The sequence below is a fragment of the Pseudogymnoascus destructans genome (genome assembly GCF_001641265.1).
Source record: "Pseudogymnoascus destructans isolate 20631-21 unplaced genomic scaffold scaffold_9, whole genome shotgun sequence".
Classification (NCBI taxonomy): Eukaryota; Fungi; Ascomycota; class Leotiomycetes; order Thelebolales; family Thelebolaceae; genus Pseudogymnoascus; species Pseudogymnoascus destructans.
In genome coordinates this window covers 1,230,188-1,251,009 of record NW_020167528.1, presented here as the reverse complement: position 1 = coordinate 1,251,009, position 20,822 = coordinate 1,230,188, and the positions used below count along the sequence as shown (strand labels likewise).

The following is a 20,822-nucleotide window of genomic DNA, read 5'->3' as shown; positions in this document are numbered from 1 at the left end:
ATAGATAAACAACGGCGGATACAGTTGTGAGGGTCCACGAAGAATTTTGAATTTATATAGGACTTTATAGTTTGTTGGTTGTGATATTTTGAACCGCGGACGAGGAGATCGCCACAGGGAACTAAAATGCGTCACTACACTACTCCGTACCTAGTGTCGTGACGTATTAGGTAATATCCAGACTGTTGGGACGTGGGCTATTGGAGATCTCATGCAGCTGCCGAATTCCATCACAGCTGAAGCTGAAGAGCCCTCAGACTGCCGGGGTTTCGGGGATTCCCCCAGGGCTTATTATAAGTAGGATACGTAGGCCCGTAGGATAGTGTAGTAATCCAATTTGATCTATATTTTATATTATTTACTGTGAGGCTTCTGACTGATTACCTGTGATCGGGGATTTGTATACTAAATTGGCTGTGTATCCCCGTACCCCCATCAATCACTCTCAACACAGACACGGGAAGGATGCGACGTCGTGGAAATGAACCCAATAGGAACGGCATGGCCACCTCTCAGGCCTCTTAATATAGGGCTGAGAAATATATATCAGACAGTGGAACTTCGCAATTTCATCAGTCCGAATTGGCAATCAACATCAATAACCTCCATAGCCAGCCCCCTCTACTTAAAAAACGACAATCAAAAGACGCCCCTGTTTATACAAAAGTAAAACAGCCAAGTTTCAACAAAACTCCACCCAATGCTGCCCTCATGGTATTGTACAACCAAGTCATTAAACATCGTCTCGTAAAAACGCTCAAGCAAAACTATCCTCAGCCGGCCACTGGCTCTCCCGCTCCCCCTCCTTCTTCTCCTCCACCACCTGCTCTTCTTTCTTCTCCACCACTTCATCCTGCACGGGATCTACATCCCCACCTTTCTGTTCCTCATTATTAGTTTGCGGCGCCATCTCAGCTGCCGGAGCTTCGGTTTGCCCCACAGTATTTTGAACAAGCCCAATCTTGACAAGCTCATCCCAAACCGCATCCTTGACGTCCGCGACCTGAGTACTGGCTGGCAACCCATCTAGCATCTTCAGTCTCTGACATCCACCCACCATCAACATCTCATAGACTCTCCTCCTCATCCTAGTCTCCATATCCAACCGACCAGCATAAGCCTTGTCCTTCCCCTCATCCCCATCAAGTATTGTAAATGGGTCCTCAACGGCCACTTCGGCATCGTCCTCTGCGCGCTGAAGGAGAGCAACTCTCGTCTGTGTGACATGAGGGTAGAAGCCCAACGTCACGGGGTTATTCCTGATGTCGACATTTGACAGACTCGAGAACTGGCCGAGGACACCAGTAGTCTTCCGTAGCCGAGTGAGGCGGTTCCCAGATATGTGAAGACGCTTGAGACGCACTATGCCAAGCAGGGGCTTGAGATCGTGAAGCGCGTTGAAGTTCAAGTTCAGCACCCGTACATTGCACATCATCTGCCCGAACTCAGCGGAAAGGGATTCCAGGCCGCAGTTTGCGAGCTCCAAGTATTGCAGGTTGAGGAAATCGACACGAGGCGCGAAGTTGGGGAGGAGATTGCCTGACAGGAAGAGTTTCCTGACTTCGAAGCTATGGTCCAGGAATGACATGTCAATTACCGAATCTCTCTGCTCGCGCATTGAGAGGCTGTCAATGTGTTTTGCCTTTAGAAGACCAGCGACTTTCCCAAGGCGGTTGCGGTCCAGGTACAGTAGGCGGATATTGGGATAGTGGCTGACGTCAATCTGCTGGAGATTGTTCCCGCTGAGCTTGAGATACTTCAATCCATGATAAGTGTGATTGGAGCCCTCATTGAAAGTCTCCAGGCAGTTATCTTCTAGATGGAGGGTTGCAAGTGATCGCAAATCCTCGAGGCCAGCAATGGCCTTTAGCTTATTTCCCTTGAGGTCAAGGTCCATCAATCGAGGAAGGTTGCACCCGGTGAAGTCTGCGGCGTGGACCGCATTGTTCCTCAAGCGGAGACTGATGAGACCGTCAAGGCCGAAAATACCATTTACCGAGTTAATCTTGTTGTAGTCTGCACGAACAGCACGTAGATGAATTAGATCCTTTAGTCCTTCCAACGTAGTGAGGTCATTGTTTGAGATATCCAGATACTGGAGATTCCTCAAGTGTTGCCACGAGGTCAGGTCAGTCAGGGAGTTGTGCGTAATGCGCAAGTTCCGGATGGTTTCCGGGGTGCCATCGAGCTGAGAAATCTCGTTATCAGACACGTCGAGCTCTTCGAGTTGACCACAGAATTTGCTCAACATGTGCAAACTCTGTATTTTCTTCTTCTTCAGATCGATTTGCCTGATATGCGGCCAGTAAGGCTCATAAGGCTCCACATCAGTTATACGCTGAACGAGCTCTTTGACAGTCATCGAAAGCGATCTCTTTGAGCCAGGCTGATGACGGCTCACTGGTGCTACATAGCTGACCTCGAACGCAAAAGATTCTTCGGCATGGTTCATGGTGAAATCAGACAGCGGGCTTAGCTGATAGAGAGAGCCATGGCCAATTCCAATATCCGGTGTCTGCTGGACGGTCGAAATTTGACGAGACGTGTTTCTGACTGGCATTGGGGTCGTGACGGCTATACTGAGATTCCTCCGGGCACCTCCATTTTCCATATATTCCGCAAAAGAATCTTCGTCGCGTTCGTCTATACGGGACACGGGACGCCTGGTGAAATTCTGCGCGCCAAAGGAGGAGCAACGAGGCGCACCGCGTTGGGACGATCGAAGTTGAGTTGCGGATTCCCGTTGCTGAAACCTGGAGGCTTCGGCTCGCCCATTGATACTCACATCTTGCTCCTCTTCATGATAGTGGCCGAAAATACGAGATGCTGGGTTCTCATTCGAGTTATCCTGCATCATAGACGAAAATGGCGATGAGAATGAAATGGTTACGCTGCGTCGAGGCTTGACATCGTTCCATACTTGTGACCTGCTCCCATTGATTGAAATCTCCTCTTCAGCGTCTTCCTCAATGACTTCTTTCAGGGTTTTTTCGTGGGTAGTAGCTATCGGGTCTACGTCGGCAATGGCCTCGGTATCAGATTTAGCAGAAGCTTCTGGCTGTTCGTCCCATGTCGTCACTTGCGTGTCCGGAATGCCACTGCTCGATGTAGGCGGCGCAGAAAGTGACGGCTCAGATCCGCTGTGTTTGGGCTCACTTGTTGTAGGAGCGCTCCCAAATACGTGATGTGAGCCAAGCCCTTCACCTTTACAGAAATTAAACTGGCCTTGGTACTCCTGGACAATCAAAAGACGGGATTCCTCGCGCTGTTTTGCGGTTACAGCTCGTATCCTCTGCATCTCCTGTATTTCGTCCACAGTGAGATCCGGGATATCTCCAAAGGGATCATCGTCATCAGAGGGTAACACATTCCCCAAGATCTTTGGGTCAGTGGCTTTGCGCTTTACCCATATCCCTTTTTCACGGTCAAATACCATTCCTGCAAGCTGCTCTGGGATAAGGTGGGAAACGGTATGGGGTGCTATCATCCGTCGAGAATCCGAGTTTCTGGAGGACCCAGTAGGGATAGATCGGTTGGTTGAGTGCCCTGAGGATGGATTCGATCCATGCGAGTGGGCAGCCCCGTCATCACCTCCACCTGGTAAAGACGATGTAGAATGCTTTCGCTTTCGCTGAAGTTGGGGATATTCTGTGATTTGGATGTTTGGTGGGTCGCTTTCGTAAGGCATGTCATGATTCAAAGTCCAACCGGTAGGCTTCGCAACAACTCCGTCTTCAGTATTACCCTGTTTGGGTGCTGCGTCTTCGTTGGTTTTGACGGGGACAGTTGATGGGATGGAGGAGGCAACCAATGCATCAAAATCACTCCACTCTTCATACTTTTTCAAGTGGCTTAGAAGTTCTGGGTCACTTTGTTCCTTTGCTTGCCGTGGGACAGGCGCACCACCTTCGCGACTCGGCGGCCTCGAAAATGGCTCTGTCGTAGACTCCTGGTAAGACTCCTCGTAGTCGGGATTTTGCGAGTCGTTTGCCTGATTCAAGCTGGATATTTCCGATTCCGACTCCTCGAGGCTATTCAATCCACATTGAGGCCGCGATTTTCCTCGAATTCCTGCCATAATCTTTTTGGCTTCATCTAAGAAGTCCTGAGTAGTCATGGATGGCTTGCGGCTGTCATTCGACATGTGGTGGTTAATTCCAACAAAAGGGCCCGTTGGGCGCGTCATGTCTAGTTCTGCCTGAACTCTTGCAATCTTTTGCTGTTGTTCGGTCAATTCTTTTTGGCTCCATGGCGGTGGTCTTGAAACAGTGTTGAGATCAATCTCTGAGCTGGAATTGCGCCGCTGGCTCACGGATAGTGTACGAGGCTGGAGGACCTGGCGCGTAGCCATGACTTCGGGGTTTGCGGATTCGTTATCGTTGCCATGCCTGGCATCCTTCCTCTTCTTGCCAATAACAGACTGGATATTCTGATGGCTTTCGAGAACCGAATTGTAGATGACATTGTCAATGGACAGATTGTCAATATCAGAGTCGTGTAATGTTCGCCTTCGTTTGGGCGTGGGATCCTTGAGTGGAGATTTCGGTTGCCGTTTGCTCAAAATATCGATATCCTGTTTCTGAGGGGTAACTTGGAGATGGGCATCGCTGTCCATTCCCTTCGAAATCTCCAAGTCATCAATCTCGTCATCCTCTCCCCCTGATTCTTCCTCAACGCCAGCTTCCTCCAGCGCAATGTCGTGGACCAAGGGATTTCGACTTGACGCTTTCCGGCTCACAGTATTCCGTGGTCGAAAGCTACTGCTTTGGCTCAGGTCGCATTCTGAGAATTGGTCGCTGCCGGTATCTGCTAATTTGTAACTTATGGGTTTGGGACCTTGCCGTTCTGAAGGTTGTGGCACCTCTTTAGGTTTGTATGGAGGAGGGCTTGATCGCATTGTCACATCCTCCGACTTGGATTGTAGCTCCAATGATGATTTGGCTGAAGATTGTCTTGTTGGTGGCGGTGGCTTGAATATGTTCTCCAGACCGACTGGACTGAACAAATCACGCTGGTCTCCGTACGCAACGTCTCCATGCAGGAGCCTCTTCTTCCATTCCGGGGTATTTCGCGACTTTTGTGGTGACGAGCTTATTGACCTATGCTGCACTGTATGATGCTGAACAGATTGGGAAGACGATACTGACAGGGTTCTCGAAACCCTTCTGTCTTGCCCGGCAGCTGAAATTTCGTTTCGCAATTTTGAACTCTGTTTCGAGGTATGTGGTATGGGAACGTTATACGAATTTGGACTTCGCTCACCCAATGGCAGCGCACTCGAGTCATGGCTGGGTTGGCCCAAAGACTTCAGGACTGGTATGCGACTTGCGAAGGGGCGTTCTTGAACGGAGTTTGATGATGGCGGTGTGCTTCCTGGGAGTGATGGGAGGGAACCTGCGGGAGAATGTTCGGAGTTTGGCTGTGAGATCCAATCTTCCGAAAGAGAATCCAGCCAGGCACTCTCCATCGCGGGTTGCTGTTGGTTGGGTCCGATGTTGTTATAAGTTATGCGACATGGAGGTCGTTGTTGTGTTGGAGAGATATTTGCGCGTCGTGAAGTGCTTGGAGTTGCTGACAGACGGCCTCGTGATAACCGTCGCTAGTTCGTACTATAACCGTATTGATGTTTGTTGTAATGTGTATCTGTTGTTAGTATCTGTCGTCCAAGGTCGCCAGATTTTCTTGTTTTTCGCACAAAAGAAACCCGTGTCTGACGAGCCCGATCACCAAACACGCGCCTGCTTCTGGCTTATCGTTGCCACGTGTTGGCAGAGCAACGCGTTCCAGAAAACCTCAATATAAGGCTCTTAAGGTTTGCCAGAGCCTCATTATTTTGTAAGTAATTCTAATAACAAATAAGCCTTCCAATGTTTACATGATCTAAGTTAAGGTAAAGCAAAGTTGGCTATTAATTTTCCCTAAATGTCACGAATGGTTCGATGCCTCATAAACAGCCATATCGTTGTTTTAGGTGCGCAAGTATACACATCATGTGATTGATGACTAAGCCAATAACCAACACCACAACCCCACCATTGACCCCATTTACCCCCTTATTAGTATTGCACAGCAAGACGCCGCTCTCTTGTCGAGTTGTGCTTAATTGATACCCGATACTACCCACCATATTGATCATTTGAATATATTCATTGGACACAATGAGGGGCGAAGTAAGACCTATTAACCCGTACTATCTGCTCATTAGACTCTCCAAAGTGCGAGTCGGTGAGCATTTCGTTAGCACGAACTCGCTGTTCTGACACGGAGCTTAGATCTGTCACATCCACATTGGCCAAGCTGGTGTTCAGCTTGGAAATGCTGCTTGGGAGCTGTAAGTACTTTGTGAATTTTAATATTTTTTTATAATTATAACTGATTTTCTAACTTGTTCCTAGCTATCTCCTTGAGCATGGCCTTTTGCCCGATGGTCGCCCGGATCCCGAGACCAGAGATATCGCCGAAACCGGGTCTAACGAGACCTTCTTCAACGAGACTGCAAGCGGAAAATACGTTCCCCGATCTATCTTTGTCGATCTCGACCCCAGCCCAATCGACGAGGTTCGCACTGGCACCTACCGAGAGCTATTCCACCCCGAGCTTCTCGTAAGCGGCAAGGAAGATGCAGCAAACAACTACGCAAGAGGCCACTACACAATTGGCAAGGAATTGGTTGACACTGTGGTTGACAAAGTCCGACGTGTCGCTGGTAAGACAATGCCTCTATCCTGACCATATCTATAGATTGGACACCTTTTATGCGACCTTTGTCGCATTTAAATCTGCCAATTGCATTGTGAACATGAAGGCGTTCCTCAACTAACATGCAAATAGATAACTGCTCATCTCTCCAGGGATTCCTAATTTTCCACTCATTCGGTGGTGGAACTGGGTCTGGCTTTGGATCCCTCCTTCTGGAGCGCCTCAGCACTGACTACGGCAAGAAGTGCAAGCTGGAGTTCGCCATCTACCCATCTCCTCGCGTCTCCACTGCCGTTGTTGAGCCGTACAACGCCGTGCTCTCCACCCACTCTACCATTGAGAACTCAGACTGCACTTTCCTCGTCGACAATGAGGCCATCTACGACATCTGCCGCCGTTCGCTCGATATTCCCCGCCCCAACTTCGAGCACCTGAACCGCCTGATCGCCCAGGTCGTGTCTTCGATTACCTCCTCCCTCCGCTTTGACGGCGCGCTCAATGTCGATCTAAACGAGTTCCAGACCAACCTCGTCCCGTTCCCGCGCATCCACTACCCACTCGTCTCCTACGCCCCAGTCATCTCCGCCAAGAAGTCCAGCCACGAGAGCTTCAAGGTCCAGGAACTGACCCTACAGTGCTTCGAGCCCAACAACCAGATGGTTGTCTGCGACCCGCGTGCCGGAAAGTATATGGCCGTCGCGCTCCTGTACCGTGGCGATGTTGTCCCCCGTGAATGCAACGCCGCCGTCGCAAGTCTCAAGGCCAAACAGTCATTCAACCTCGTCGAGTGGTGCCCGACCGGCTTCAAGATCGGTATCAACTACCAGAAGCCCGTTGTTGTCCCGGCATCTGCTTCGAACCCAGACAGTGCCCTCGCGGAGGTCGACCGCGCCGTTAGCATGCTGAGCAACACGACCGCCATCGCGGAGGCCTGGAGCCGCCTCGACCACAAGTTCGATCTGATGTACAACAAGCGTGCCTTCGTGCACTGGTACGTCGGTGAGGGCATGGAGGAGGGCGAGTTCAACGAGGCGAGAGAGGATTTGGCCGCTCTCGAGAGAGATTACGAGGAGGTTGGCGCCGATGGCGAGGCCTTTGCCCCTGATGACGTCGAGTATTAAGCTTTGAGTCGCAGAGAAATCCAGTGTGCCCGATCTGTTGAGAGCGGACTGGTTTCGTGGATTTGAGTATCTAGCGTTCCGTTTTGAGCGGTTATGTTCTGTGGGATTTGATGAGTATGACAGTATCGTGGTAGTATATCCTCTTTGTCCAGATTGGATGCGTATATACTAGTTCTGATTTATGAATAAAATAATTGTGATGCGGGGACGTTGAGGAATGAAAATACTAGAATTGAAAGCTTTTATATTTTATTTTATTGGTGCTTGCACCCCTAAAATGTGAAGAGGGCCTTGAAACTAATATAATTTATCTCTTTACCTCTATTTATGAGGGACTGATTGGTTGATTATAACCCTGGGTGACTGAGCACATCAATTTTAATCATAGTTCCGCAAATCAGCGGTTATCTACAGTTCTTCGGAACATTGGGCGGCACGAGTACAAATCAGTCTCTTGAGCAAAATCTATTTATTGATATGCGCGCCTATCTACAATTCTTAATATGATCCTATGCACCATGGTTATTTCAACCAACGTTGCGAGAGATCCATACGTCTCTATAACACGGTCCCTCGAGACGGCAACCTACTCGTAACATCATTCATGAACCCGCCATGAACGCATCCTCCCACCCTTGATATCCACAAGCCCCAACCAACCACTCTCCAGACACCTATTTATTATGCCACACCAGCGTCTTCAAGCTATCCCAATGATCGCTCTGCACATAAATATAGCTCATACTGCTCCGCAAGCTCGACTGCAAGCTATCCGGGTGCCACCTGAACACATACATCACCGCCCCCCAGCTCATCGCCGCAAACACCGGCCACGCATTATCCTTAATCTTATTCGACAGCTGCGCATTCGTCACGATCCCCGTGCTCGGCTCCACGCTCAGCTTCGCCAACCCCAGCACCACACGCGCGAAGATGTATATGACGATCTGCTGGCTGACCCCCGACACGTTGCCCGTGCGCGGGTTGCGCTGCCCGAACACGACGTATCCGCCCATCAGCCCGGCGAAGAAGGTGTCGTAGGGGCCCTCTTTGCCGGTGGGGTTGAGGCGTCGGAGCGCGATCATGACCATTTTATAGATTACCGCAAAGCGGGAAAGGTTTTGGGCATGTGTGCGCGTGGCTTTGTAGACTAGCCGGGCCTTTTCTCTGAATCTGAAGGGAGGGGCGGTTAGCTTTGGGTAGAAGGGGGGATGGGGGGTTGTGACTTACGTTCCGGAGCGGAAGAGAAAGATCATGCTATGAAATCATTGTCAGTATGTTTGCTTGCCTAGGAGGAGGAGCGAGGGTGGGAGGGGATGCATACACCAAGGCATGGGGGAAACGGATTTTTGCGCCGTAAACAGCACCATTGCGCGCGGCTTTCACGAGGGCGAATAAGTCGGCATATTTAGGATTGAGCACTATCTCATTGAGAGCTTTCTATATCCCCTATCATCAGCACGATTCCATCACGAAGTGTTGTGGTTTTCAGCGTTGTTTACTCACGTATACTGCGTTAGCCGTGGCCATTTCGGCGGATGTGCCTCGGCTGAGATCTCAGATAACGTCGTCGCTCAGCGCAAAGACACCTCGAAAGCAGAAAGCCAGGTGAGAGCTATTGGCAAATCTGCATGGGGTATTAAAGGAGATAAAAAGTAAACAATGCAGAGGTCGTTACAGGCGACAGGCGCAGTAATATAGTGAGCGCCGGTTGGAGTTGGAGAACGATGATGCTCTCGGCGTTGGAGATGATCGTAGGCCGAGTGGGATGGTCCAAAGCCTTACCCCACAAACTGCAGGGATGCTATGCTGAATACGGTGATACTGATGATTCTCTTGTGACAGAGCCAACCTAAATTGTAAGGCACAAGTAACTAGTGCCCAACGTTGCATTATCTCCACGTGACCACTATCGATTTGGAACATTTCGAGAATCTTTTTCCCTGATTTCTATGAGGGCAGCTTCGACGAGCAGAATCCTGGAGACAACATAACAACACAATGCTCCGCCAAATGTACGTTTTAAAACGCAAATTTCCCCAACAAGGCGATTAAAAACTAACCCATTGGCAGAAAACCCCGCAACGCCCGCTCCAAGCGCGCCCTCGACAAGAAGGCCCCCAAGCCCGTCGAGAATCCCAAGAAGGCGCTCTTCCTCCGCGGCACCTCGTGCTCGCAGAAGACGCAAGATGCGCTCACAGACCTGTACTCGCTGCGCCGACCGCTAGCGCAGAAGTTCACCAAAAAGAACGAGATCCACCCCTTCGAGGATGCCACCTCCCTCGAGTTCTTCAGCGAGAAGAACGACGCCTCGCTGCTCGTCTTCGGCTCCTCCAGCAAGAAGCGCCCGCATGCGCTGACGCTCGTGCGTACCTTTGGTTACAAGGTCCTCGATATGCTGGAGCTGAACCTCGATCCGGATAGCTTGCGCCTACTCAGCCAGTTCAAGAACAAGAAGTGCGCTGTGGGACTTAAGCCAATGCTGCTGTTCAGCGGTACGCCTTTTGAGAGTCCAATCCCGAACGAGTACACTATGGCGAAGAGCTTCTTCACGGACTTCTTCAAGGGCGAGCCGGCTGAGAAAGTTGATGTGGAGGGGTTGCAGTACTTGGTGTCTATCGCGGCACGCGACACTGTCGATGGGGAGGAGGCGAAGCCAAAAATACATCTTAGGGTGTACCTGATCAAGACCAAGAAGAGCGGACAGAAGCTTCCCCGTGTGGAGGTTGAGGAGATGGGTCCTCGCATGGATTTCCGTGTTGGGAGGATAAAGGATGCTGAGGAGGCTATGCTCAAGGAGGCGATGAGGAAGGCGAGGACGACGCTGGAGAGGCCGAAGAAGAACATCTCGACTGATATTGTGGGTGACAAGGTCGGAAGGATACATCTCGGCAAGCAGGATCTTGGGGAGCTGCAGACGAGGAAGATGAAGGGGTTGAAGAGGACTAGGGACTCGTTGATCGTTGATGCTGAGGATATCGAGATGAAGGATGAGGTCGAGACTAAGAAGTCGAAAAAGAAGGTTGCTGTCTGAGTCGGAGATAAGGGCTGTTAGGGTTTAACAATGGGCGTTTGGTGTTTGGTGGAGGGAATGCGATAGTCCTGGTACTCATGTATGCTCCGGGCGAAGAGGTTGTCTATAGGGCTTGAGAAACTAAGCTGTATTCGTTTCTGAAGCATGACGCTGAATTCCTTGTGCATTATACAGTGATTCGTATTCATGGTCATAGAATAAATGGGTAGTTGTTCAAGCGTGTGATATTCTATACAAGGCAGCTAGCCAGCGACACTAAAGAAACCAGCCCCAACCATTATAACCTCTCAACTCTATTTGTACCGTCACACCTGAGCTTTCCAATAGCTCGGCATCAAGACCTCAGCCTTCCAATTATACACTAATAGCCCGCCTCCACTAGCCTCTCCCTGGCAGTCTCATCTCTTCCCGTCTTCCCTCTCCCTTCCCTCTTCGCACGATCCAACTCTGCATCTACATTCCAGTCACCCAGCATCGCATCCATATCACTTAGCACATCCTCCACTAGCCCATCATCCTCTTCAGGCCTACAGTCTGCCATACAAAACAGGGGTGCCTCATCCTCATCGCCCCAGGGGTTAACCAGCTGGCTCTCCGTCATAAGCGGAATAGCTCGCACAGCGGAAGCTGCGACGACTTTGTCCTGCTGTTCTCCGTCCTCGACTAGGTCGAAACTCTCAGACCCAGCAAATTCATTCTTATCACGCACTTCTCCGGAATTGCTATCCGTAGATTGAACCCTTGCATCAGCAGCCAAAAATGCTTCGGCCATAGCACCAACGCCGGGACTACCTGGAACAGTATCCTCTCTGGGCACGCTAAGCTGGTCATTCGATGCGCGTCTAGATAGTATCCCACTCGTCCACTTGAGCTTCCGGTGAAACGAATTATCTCCCTCTGTAAGTGACTCAGCTTCCGGTGGTGGAGGCGGACAGGAGAGGTCCCGTGACTCGGGCGCGTTGTTGTTTGGCTGGTTGGGTTGTTTATCTTCATTGTCGCTGTCGAGTGGCTGAGGGTTGAAAGAGACGCGCTTCTTACGTTTTATGGGACTTGGATGTATTATTGGACTCTGTGTGTTGTTCGCCCAGGGGTTGGATAGGGGGAGCAGATCTTGGTTTCCGACACTGGCCGATTGTGGAGTGTGCGACTTGCCCGAGAGATGATCCGGGGATGGCGGAGCAGAACCTGTCGGTATCAACCTCAGAGATGCAGGGCCGCTGTCAACAACTTCGTTGGATTGGGGTGGTTCGGAGTTGTAGTCGGCCGATTCGGGATTGCGGACGGATAATTCGACATTGTGGACGGATGAACCGGCGGCGGAGTAGTGTGATTCGGTACGTGTAAGCAGTACAGCAGCGTCTTTACTTTGGCTCATTGAGAAATTTCCGGTACCGACGGTGGGCTCGATCAAAAGGGATTGGGGTGCAGGTACATCCTCCTCAGCTGCCCAAGGACTTTGCGGTGCAGGAAGGGAGTCGACCTCTTCTGGAGCAAACGTAAAGCTTGCCTCTGAAACTTGGTCATCTTCAACACCAGCAGGTGCGGGTAGGGATTTCGAACTAGACTCATCGGTGGCAGACATAAAGCTTGCCTCTGACAATTGGTCGTCGTCGACAATATCAGGCAATGGCGGTAATGGCGAAGATTTCGAATTAGGCCCTTGGGATCCATGTTGTAATATTTGCACGAGCGTGGACTCGTTGTCTGTAAGCTCAGGAGATGCTAGTGGAGAGCCTGGGTCCTGTGATAATGTAACATCTTCAAAGGTCGGTTCTTTTCTGTGTTCGACATCTCCGCTGAGTGTCTCTGCTGCGGTTTCGATGGGAGGCGGCGGCTGAGTCCCAGGGGCCGGTTGGATGGCTAAGAGGCCCTCACTTTCTCCGCTTTCTTGACCTCGCATAGCAGGTGCATCAAAGCTGCTTTCGCTTCCGCGACCATCAATTATTGGCTTAGGACAACTCTCATCCCCGGCTTCCAATCTATTGGCCCCATCCTTAATAGCTGGCGAGATTGGAGGAACAGAGGTATGCGTGGGCGCCTGATCGTCAATATCTCTACCCAATGGTTTCGTTTCTGAATTCTCATCTGCGTCGTTGTCGGTTATCTCAATAATCGGCACGGAGCCAGGCGGCTGCTGCCCAGAGTCAGAAGTTGAAAACTGGTCCTTCGCTAGATCGACATAATTCAGAGCTTGGCTAGCAGGAGACACAACGTCTTTTTTGTGTGCGTCATCTCGAACCTCTATTGGTTGAAGAGGAGCTGCCTCTGGTGTCTTCTGCTTCCCAATAACATTACTTGTATCACCACCCTGGCTGCACTCGATCGGGGTTGGCGCTTTGCGCTTGACTCTGCGATACTTCAAACTGCCTGGTGGCAACGGAGAATCGAAGCTTCGTGATGGGTCATTTATTTTAGGTTTGAGCATTTTCACCTCCACGGGGCTTTTTGGGAGGGGATGCGATTGACTTCTTGCTTGTGATGTATGGTTTAATGATGCTGGGGCAAGTTGCGAAGGTGTCTTCCTACTCGAGAGTGATAGACCATTCCGCTTCGCCAGGTCCGATGGATGACGTTCGACAATATTCAATGCAGAGTCGCGTGGCTTTAGGGGTGTCAGTTTCTCAGCTGAACGAGCTAGCTGTGAAGCCTGTGAGAGGCCATGGAGTATTTCCTGACTCAGTTGGCTTCGCGAAATAGTATGAACGGGCGAAGGCTCAAATGATAGCACTGAAGCACATGACTGTACTGATTTGTGTCCAAGAGATGACTCAGGCTCCACGAATGAACTCCTGTCCAAAGAATAGTCGGGAGCTGTGCGGCCGATTTCCATGGCCGAATCTGACCCATCTCCATCCACACTTCGCGCACTAGATGCCGATTCCACATACACTCTAGACGCAGAATCTGGTCCCATCGATATTTCACGCTGCGTATCTTCAGATTTTTTGGCAGTAACATTGGGAGTAGGCTGGACATTGCCATCGCCACGCCTCTGAATCGCGGTGCGTTTTGAGTGTATAGAATCCGCTGTCGAAATTGGGATATCTTCAAATTCAGACAGGCTCGCCGTTTCAGCAGATAGTTGCCGATTAAATTTCGCGATGTTCACATCAGACATAGACATACTAGACGCATCTATTATAGCATTGTCATTGCTGATGATATCTCGTGTCCTCTCCTTCGGCGTTGGCGACGTGAGATCTGGCCAGTTGTTGCGAGAGCGTTTCCCAACATCGGCCCCTTTTAACCAGTTTGTATCGGCCCTCCTCTTTATGCCAGCGCCTCGCTTTTGCAATATATTTTCCCGCTCGTCCAGGCTCGCAAAATCCGTGGGCCTCTCAAGCTGATTTGCGGCAAACCGCTTGAATCCAGAATATAGTTGGGGCCGCCCTGGCTGGCGATTAATGACTATATCCATTGACGTACTGGAGCATTCGGCCAATGCTTTGGTTCGCGTACCAACGGAGCTGGATGAGTTGCTGTCATTCCTGCGGCGCTTTCCCAAACCGACGACTGAGGTGGTTTTATGAGCGAGATTCAGGGGCTCCGTAACTGTCGTTCTATTCGTTGGCTGCTTTTGGGTTGGCCGTTTCGATCGCCACGGGTTTACCCATCCGCTATTCTTGTCGAATGGTCCTCTAAGCTGCGCTGACATTATCAGGGGAGCATGCCCAGCAATGTATCGTAATTCGATAGCCTCGCGCCGTTTCTGCCGCTCCGCCTTTGCCAGGGGACCGTCCTCTGCGTCTGATCCTTCGCAGATTACCTCGTCGTCAAAGCAGAGCGCCATTCCGTCGCCGAGGTTTGCCACCTGCAGACGAGCCCTCTCCAGGGCTGCCATTTCATGAGCCGTCGGGCCTTTGTCTTGGGGAATGGAAACGCCCGAGAAATCCTGATTGGAGCCCAGGCGACTTGAATTTGATGGCTGGCGAGAGTTATTGTTGCTGTCCATGGCATATTTAGTCCAATCGAAACGAAACGACGCGGTTGGTGTTGCCGTTTGTGCCTGGGAGCAAACTTGGTGCGTGGAAGTGGAGAACCATGTCGTCGCGACAACGTGCTTCCGAGCGCGTGTCACTTTACGCCAAATCAGGTGACCTCCTGGTGCAGGCATCCGTTTTCGTCGGAGTACCTAAAACATCGCATGATCTGTTCCAGTCCTTGTGTGTTTCTCGGCAGTTAGAAGAGAAAGTTCTACATAATTAATATGCGTGTCCAAACCTTATAAAATTGACTCTTTTCACGACGCCTGGCAGTTCATTTATCTATAATAGTGTCCCTGGTAAGCATGTGCAGGTAGGATATGTTGGCGCCGTTGTCGAGTCGACTATGCATTTATAGTATTCAATATCCACTTCATATTCCGCAAAACACCCTTTCAAATACTATTCATTCCCACATTCCCCAAAATCGTATTTCACCAACAGCTATCCCCCCATCAAATCAAACCCCACCCAACACCAATACCCCCCATTACTCCATCAAATTATATATATCATTATACCTCCCCCCCGCCTCCCTCCTCAGCTCCTCCACCCCACTCCCCCCAAACCTCCCCGGATCCAACGCCCTCCTCAACCCCTCCTCCTCCTCATCCACCACCTCCACCTCCTCCACCTCATCCTCATCATCCCACTCCACATCCCTGTCCTCATCCCCCTCCTCATAACCCCTCCTCTCCCTCCTCTCCTCCTTCAAAACCATCTTAGCAATCAACTCCACAACACCCATCGCATGCGTAACCCACACCCCCGCCGCCACCCAAAGGCCCTTCACACCCCCCACCGGTCCAGCCACGGGGAGTCCATCGGGTGTCACCGCGAAGACGCCATTGAACCTCCTCCCCCCCTCGGCTGTCAACCCCCTCCTCGTTTCCTCAGGGAACAACCCCAGCGCCCTCCCAACAGCGTCGTCAAACTCGGGAACCCACCCCTTCTCCGCCCCCTCCCCAGCATCAACAGGAAGAGGCGCATGATCATACGTCCTAAACCCCTCACACGCCCCGTGATCGCGGCCATAAACACCCTTCTCCGGCCAGCGCACGAACGGACTTGCTGTACCCCTGACTGGGCGAGGGGAGCCGTGGATGTACGGGTGCGCGACGGGGATGACGGGGGTGTGAAACAAATCTTTTAGGAGGTCGGCGCTCCAGATCCCGCTGGCGACGATGATCTTGTCGGCGCCTATGAAGCCGGCGGAGGTGTTGACGCCCTTTGCTACCCCGTTGAGGAGTTTTATCCCAAGCGCGGTGGCTTCGATGAATTCCACCCCGTTCGCGCGCGCGGAGACCTGGTAGGCGTCCACGATGCGTGACGGCTCCGCTACGCCATCACTCGGGAAATAAAGACCCTTCGACACTCCATCCCGGTCGTGGAATTGTGGCGCAAGTCCAGCAATCTCCCGAATCAACCAGCCTCGCCTCCAACCCCGCCTCACGCGCCAACTTCAACCTCTCCCCAAGCACCTTGATCCCCTCGGGCGTAGAGGCTATCTCTAACCCCCCGACTTGGTTGAACGCCCCCTGTGGGAGAGTGAGGTAGGCGCGGACGCTGGATTTGGCGAGAGTGGTCAGGGAGGGGAGGGCGTTGAGTTGCCCTATTAGACCAGGGGCCAGGGAGGTGGATGTTGTGAGGGTGGGGGGGGAGAGGACTTGGACTGTGTAGCCGGGGGGGAGGGTGTGGGAGGGGTGGGTGAGGAAGGAGAGGTGGGAGGCGAGGGAGGAGCCGACGACGCCGGAGCCGAGGATTAGGATGCGTGTTGGGGAGGTTGGGGGGGACATTTTGGGGGAATTGGGAAGTGAAGCTGGTGATATGGAGGAAAGTGAGGAAGTGAGAATGTGAGAATGTGAGAATGTGAGAATGTGAGAATGTGAGAATACCACGAATACGATATATACCCCGCCAACGTTTGCTTACCTAACAAGAGCTCCATAGTTAACTTAGTTACAGTGTCGTGAAAAGGGCGTGGATATCTCGATAACGCCCTGTAGAACATCAGATCGGCATAACTTAGCTCCTCAACTGCGATTCCGCATATGAGATAGGCCATATCCATCAAGAGAGAGATGTCTCGTCAGATATAACTTCATATATAACTTTTCACTTCATATAACGTGGTTTATCAGTACGTCGGACATATCAGTACCTCGGACACTTTTCCCGAATTTCCTACCCTCTAACTTCACAACGCGTTTTTTTCACCTTTTATTATGTCAGTGATTACCCAAGAAGCAAAAATCATTCTAGCTATCGAGGCTATCCGAACATCAAAAAATCTAAGTCGTCGGAAGGCTGCTAAGCTCTATGAAGTACCTCATTCTACACTCTGCGACAGAATGAACGGCCGAACTACTGTCTACGAACGCCGGCCTGCAATGATGAAATTAACTATACTAGAAGAGGAGGTGGTTATTCAGAATATACTTGATATGGATTCAAGAGGATTTGCACCCCGGCTTGCTGGTGTAGAAGATATGGCAAATTTTATACTCGAATCGCGTGGAGGGAGGCGCGTCGGGAAGCTCTGGGCTCACCGATTTGTACAACGACGTCCAGAATTAAAGACGCGTTTTAATCGCGTTTACGACTTCCAAAGGGCCTTGTGCGAAGATCCTAAACTAATTGGCGCGTGGTTTCGACTAGTGGAAAATATGAGGGCAAAATATGGTGTTTTGGACTGCGACTTCTATAACTTTGACGAAACTGGGTTTATGATGGGTGTGATTTGCCCTGCAATGGTTGTTACCCGTGCAGATCGACTTGGCAGAGGTAAGGCAGTTCAGCCAGGGAATCGGGAATGGGCTACAGCGATTGCTTGTATCAACAGTGACGGCTGGAGTATTCCTCCATTTTTGGTAGTTAAAGGCAAGAATCATCTTGCAAATTGGTATACAGACGGCGGCCTTCCACACAACTGGGTTGTTAAACCGACAAGCAATGGATGGACAAACAATGAGACGGGTCTAGAATGGTTGAAACACTTTGACAAACATACTGCTGTTCGTGCAAGGGGTCCATATCGAATGCTGGTGTTAGACGGGCACTGTCATACTGACATTCGTTGCACTCAGTTTGCTATCAAACTCAAGAGCAAACTTAGAAATCTCCTCCTCAAACCTACAAGTCACCATACATATCTTGGCTTATCACACCAACAACAGAAGCAATACTACTCAACAATTGCTGCAAACTCTTCTACTACATCTGTTTATGCTACATACATCACGGCATATCATTTGAACACTCATTGAACAAGTTATTAAGAAAATCTCCTCCTTAAGGGGGTGGGCCAATACTACCACATTGTAATGGTGGGTGCACCAGATGTGAGAATCTAGCCACCCAAGGAAGGGATGAATTTACTAAGACAACACACTGTCTTAGAAAACAGAGCCAAAGGGTCGTAGCTTAGACTATTCCACAACGCAGCAATCAGGTGTGTGATGTAGTGAAGTGGTTCAGACAAGTTGCAACAAATGTTGAGTCTGGGAACTCAGGGGTAAGTCAGAGGTTAACACCTCACTGACTTTTCAGAAACAAGGAGTAACAAGATGAATGCTTGGAAGCGTGGAAAAGACGTGGAAGTATGTGATAGTCGATTTACTGTATTGTCTGCTTGCCCTTTCTTAAGGAAAGGGCAATCCTATTTATGCTAAAGGAGTGTAGTTCTCTCATTTTCCAAGACTTTCCATGATTACCAGGCTTGGTAACTGTAGTCGACGTAAGAGAATCCCATAGAACCATCTCTTAGGTTCGTAGCCTATAGGAAGTAAAAGGAGGTCCAAGGTCAGAGTACCCCTATAGACAAATTATGTCATAGACAAATTATGTCATAACTTAACCAATCTTGTGGGTAACTAAAGAGCGATGACATGTAATGAATCATAGAGGTTCGTAGGAGCTTTTAGAGCTATCGTTCATGCTCCTAGGCCTCTAGTTGGTAGAGATATGTCATGTGGTAGTATGAGTGATGTCATGTAATGAATCATAGAGGGTTGTAGAGATATGCTATGTGGTAATATCGGCCCAGTAACTAAGGAGCGATGACGTGTAATGAATCATAGATGGTTGTAGCAATCGTTGAGTAGTATTGCTCTTGTTGTTGGTGTGATAAGCCAAAATATGTATAGTGACTTGTAGGTTTGAGGAGGAGATTTCCAAGTTTGCTCTTGAGTTTGATAGCAAACTGAGTGCAACGAATGTCAGTATGACACACATGGCATATCTCTACCAACTAGAGGCCTAGGAACATGAACGATAACTCTAGAAGCTTCTACAACCCTCTATGATTCATTACACGTCATCGCTCCTTAGTTACCCACAAGATTGGTTAAGTTATGACATAATTTATCTATAGGTACTCTGACCTTGGACCTCCTTTTCACTTCCTATAGGCTAGGAACCCAAGAGATGGTTCTATGGGATTCTCTTACGTTCACTACATGATTAGCAAGCTAGTTGTGGGTCGCACTTGATTTCTAATACATTTACCAAGCCTGGTTAGTCATGGAAAGTCATGGAAAATGAGAGAACTACACTCCTTTGGCATAAATAGGATTGCCCTTTCCTTAAGAAAGGGCAAGCAGGCAATACAGTAAATCGACTAGCACATACTTCTACGTCTTTTCCAAGCTTCCAAGCATTGATCTTGTTATTCTCTGTTTTTGAAAAGTCAGTGAGGTGCTAACCTCTGACTTACCCCTGAGTTCTCAGACTCAACATTTGTTGCAACTTGTCTAAACCACTTCACCACATCATACACCTGATTGCTGCGTTGTGGAATAGTCTAAGCTACAACCCTTTGGCTCCGTTTCCTAAGACAGTGTGTTGTCTTAGTAAAATCATCCCTTCCTTGGGTGGCTAGATTCTCATATCTGGTGCACCCACCATTACAGGCACGAGAGTCATGAATCGGCCGAGTTCCAAGAGTACTGCAAGGCACACAACATTATAACTCTTGGACTACCTCCCCACTCGTCTCATTTAACTCAGCCACTTGATGTCGGGTGCTTTAGTGTGTTGAAGTGGGCATATGGTCAGCAGATTGAGACCTTCATTAAGGCTCATATCAACCACATTACCAAGGTCGAGTTCTTTCTCGCCTTTAGAGCAGCATATCTGGAATCCATGACAGCCCAAAACGCCCAGTCCGGGTTCCGCGGAGCTGGCTTAGTGCCTTTCGACCCGCAAGCAGTGCTTTCAAAGCTTGACGTGAGGTTACGGACTCCAACTCCCTCTAGACCCTCTACTGCCAACACCAACCCTTGGGTCTCCCAGACCCCTTCCAACCCAACTGAAGCTCTTTCACAAACAACCCTCGTTCGAAATCGAATTGCCCGTCACCAAGGAAGCTCGCCAACTCCACTCTTCGGGACAGTTATTGCATTGGCAAAGGGTACGGAGCGACTAGCACATGAGAACACCCTTCTGTCTGCTGAGGTACGTACCTGTAACGCTGACTTCTAAACGATAGAAGACACAGAGGTTCTCTTGCGTAAAGGTTTACTTATCAGAGGAGGCAGGGGATCAGACACAAAGGCTTCAAGTAACACGTTACTAGTATATAACAAATACTGTATTGAGTTGAGCACGAAGCTCCTATCTAAGGAAATACTATCTACTTATATAGTGGCGTCGTGCCTAGTGGACTCTTGGGAACTCACTCGAGTCCTCGGAGTCCTGGACTCTTAGGACTCTTCTCTCATCCTGCGAGTCCGTCACGTGCCTAGTGGACTCCTGGGAACTCACTCGAGTCCTCGGAGTCCTGGACTCTTAGGACTCTTCTCATCATCCTGCGAGTCCGTCACGTGATACTTTCGGAACTACTATTCCCCGCTGCCCCTCCAGGTACCAGGGCCGGTCTCATGCGACCTCCCTCCTTCCTGTCCTGTAGTTGGCCAGCCTTCTTGTTCCGTCGTAACAGTACCCTTCGAGCAGCCAACGAAGCCCTTAGCAAATGCCGCAGGGCTA

At 50.1% G+C, this 20,822-nt stretch overlaps 6 protein-coding genes across 6 annotated transcripts; 2 read left to right on the top strand and 4 right to left on the bottom strand.

Annotated features, from left to right (window-relative positions):
- Positions 1 to 262: 262 nt before the first annotated feature.
- LRRCC1 (leucine rich repeat) lies at positions 263 to 5,861 on the bottom strand. Its single transcript, XM_024468096.1, has one exon. It carries the CDS (start codon positions 5,465 to 5,467, stop codon positions 758 to 760), a length of 4,710 nt encoding a protein of 1,569 aa, XP_024324348.1. The 5' UTR covers positions 5,468 to 5,861; the 3' UTR covers positions 263 to 757.
- Positions 5,862 to 6,067: 206 nt separating this feature from the next.
- Positions 6,068 to 8,110, top strand: TUB1_2 (alpha-tubulin). The gene is made up of 4 exons (XM_024468095.1): positions 6,068 to 6,170; positions 6,273 to 6,331; positions 6,396 to 6,706; positions 6,832 to 8,110. The coding sequence occupies exons 1-4, from the start codon at positions 6,159 to 6,161 to the stop codon at positions 7,818 to 7,820; spliced, it is 1,371 nt and encodes a 456-aa protein (XP_024324349.1). The 5' UTR covers positions 6,068 to 6,158; the 3' UTR covers positions 7,821 to 8,110.
- Positions 8,111 to 8,300: 190 nt separating this feature from the next.
- VC83_04463 (uncharacterized protein) lies at positions 8,301 to 9,783 on the bottom strand. The gene is made up of 4 exons (XM_024468094.1): positions 9,327 to 9,783; positions 9,145 to 9,260; positions 9,051 to 9,077; positions 8,301 to 8,993 (listed from the first exon to the last, which is right to left on the bottom strand). The coding sequence occupies exons 1-4, from the start codon at positions 9,348 to 9,350 to the stop codon at positions 8,495 to 8,497; spliced, it is 666 nt and encodes a 221-aa protein (XP_024324350.1). The 5' UTR covers positions 9,351 to 9,783; the 3' UTR covers positions 8,301 to 8,494.
- On the top strand, positions 9,784 to 11,060 carry RPF2 (rRNA-binding ribosome biosynthesis protein rpf2). The gene is made up of 2 exons (XM_024468093.1): positions 9,784 to 9,835; positions 9,894 to 11,060. The coding sequence occupies exons 1-2, from the start codon at positions 9,822 to 9,824 to the stop codon at positions 10,852 to 10,854; spliced, it is 975 nt and encodes a 324-aa protein (XP_024324351.1). The 5' UTR covers positions 9,784 to 9,821; the 3' UTR covers positions 10,855 to 11,060.
- On the bottom strand, positions 11,059 to 15,208 carry VC83_04461 (uncharacterized protein). Its single transcript, XM_024468092.1, has 2 exons — positions 15,076 to 15,208; positions 11,059 to 15,025 (listed from the first exon to the last, which is right to left on the bottom strand). Exon 2 carries the CDS (start codon positions 14,966 to 14,968, stop codon positions 11,216 to 11,218), a length of 3,753 nt encoding a protein of 1,250 aa, XP_024324352.1. The 5' UTR covers positions 14,969 to 15,025; positions 15,076 to 15,208; the 3' UTR covers positions 11,059 to 11,215.
- Positions 15,209 to 15,327: 119 nt separating this feature from the next.
- Positions 15,328 to 16,633, bottom strand: VC83_04460 (uncharacterized protein; the record flags this gene model as incomplete). Its single annotated transcript, XM_024468091.1, has 2 exons — positions 15,328 to 16,251; positions 16,319 to 16,633. The coding sequence occupies 2 exons, from the start codon at positions 16,631 to 16,633 to the stop codon at positions 15,328 to 15,330; spliced, it is 1,239 nt and encodes a 412-aa protein (XP_024324353.1).
- Between the last annotated feature and the right edge of the window lie 4,189 nt (positions 16,634 to 20,822).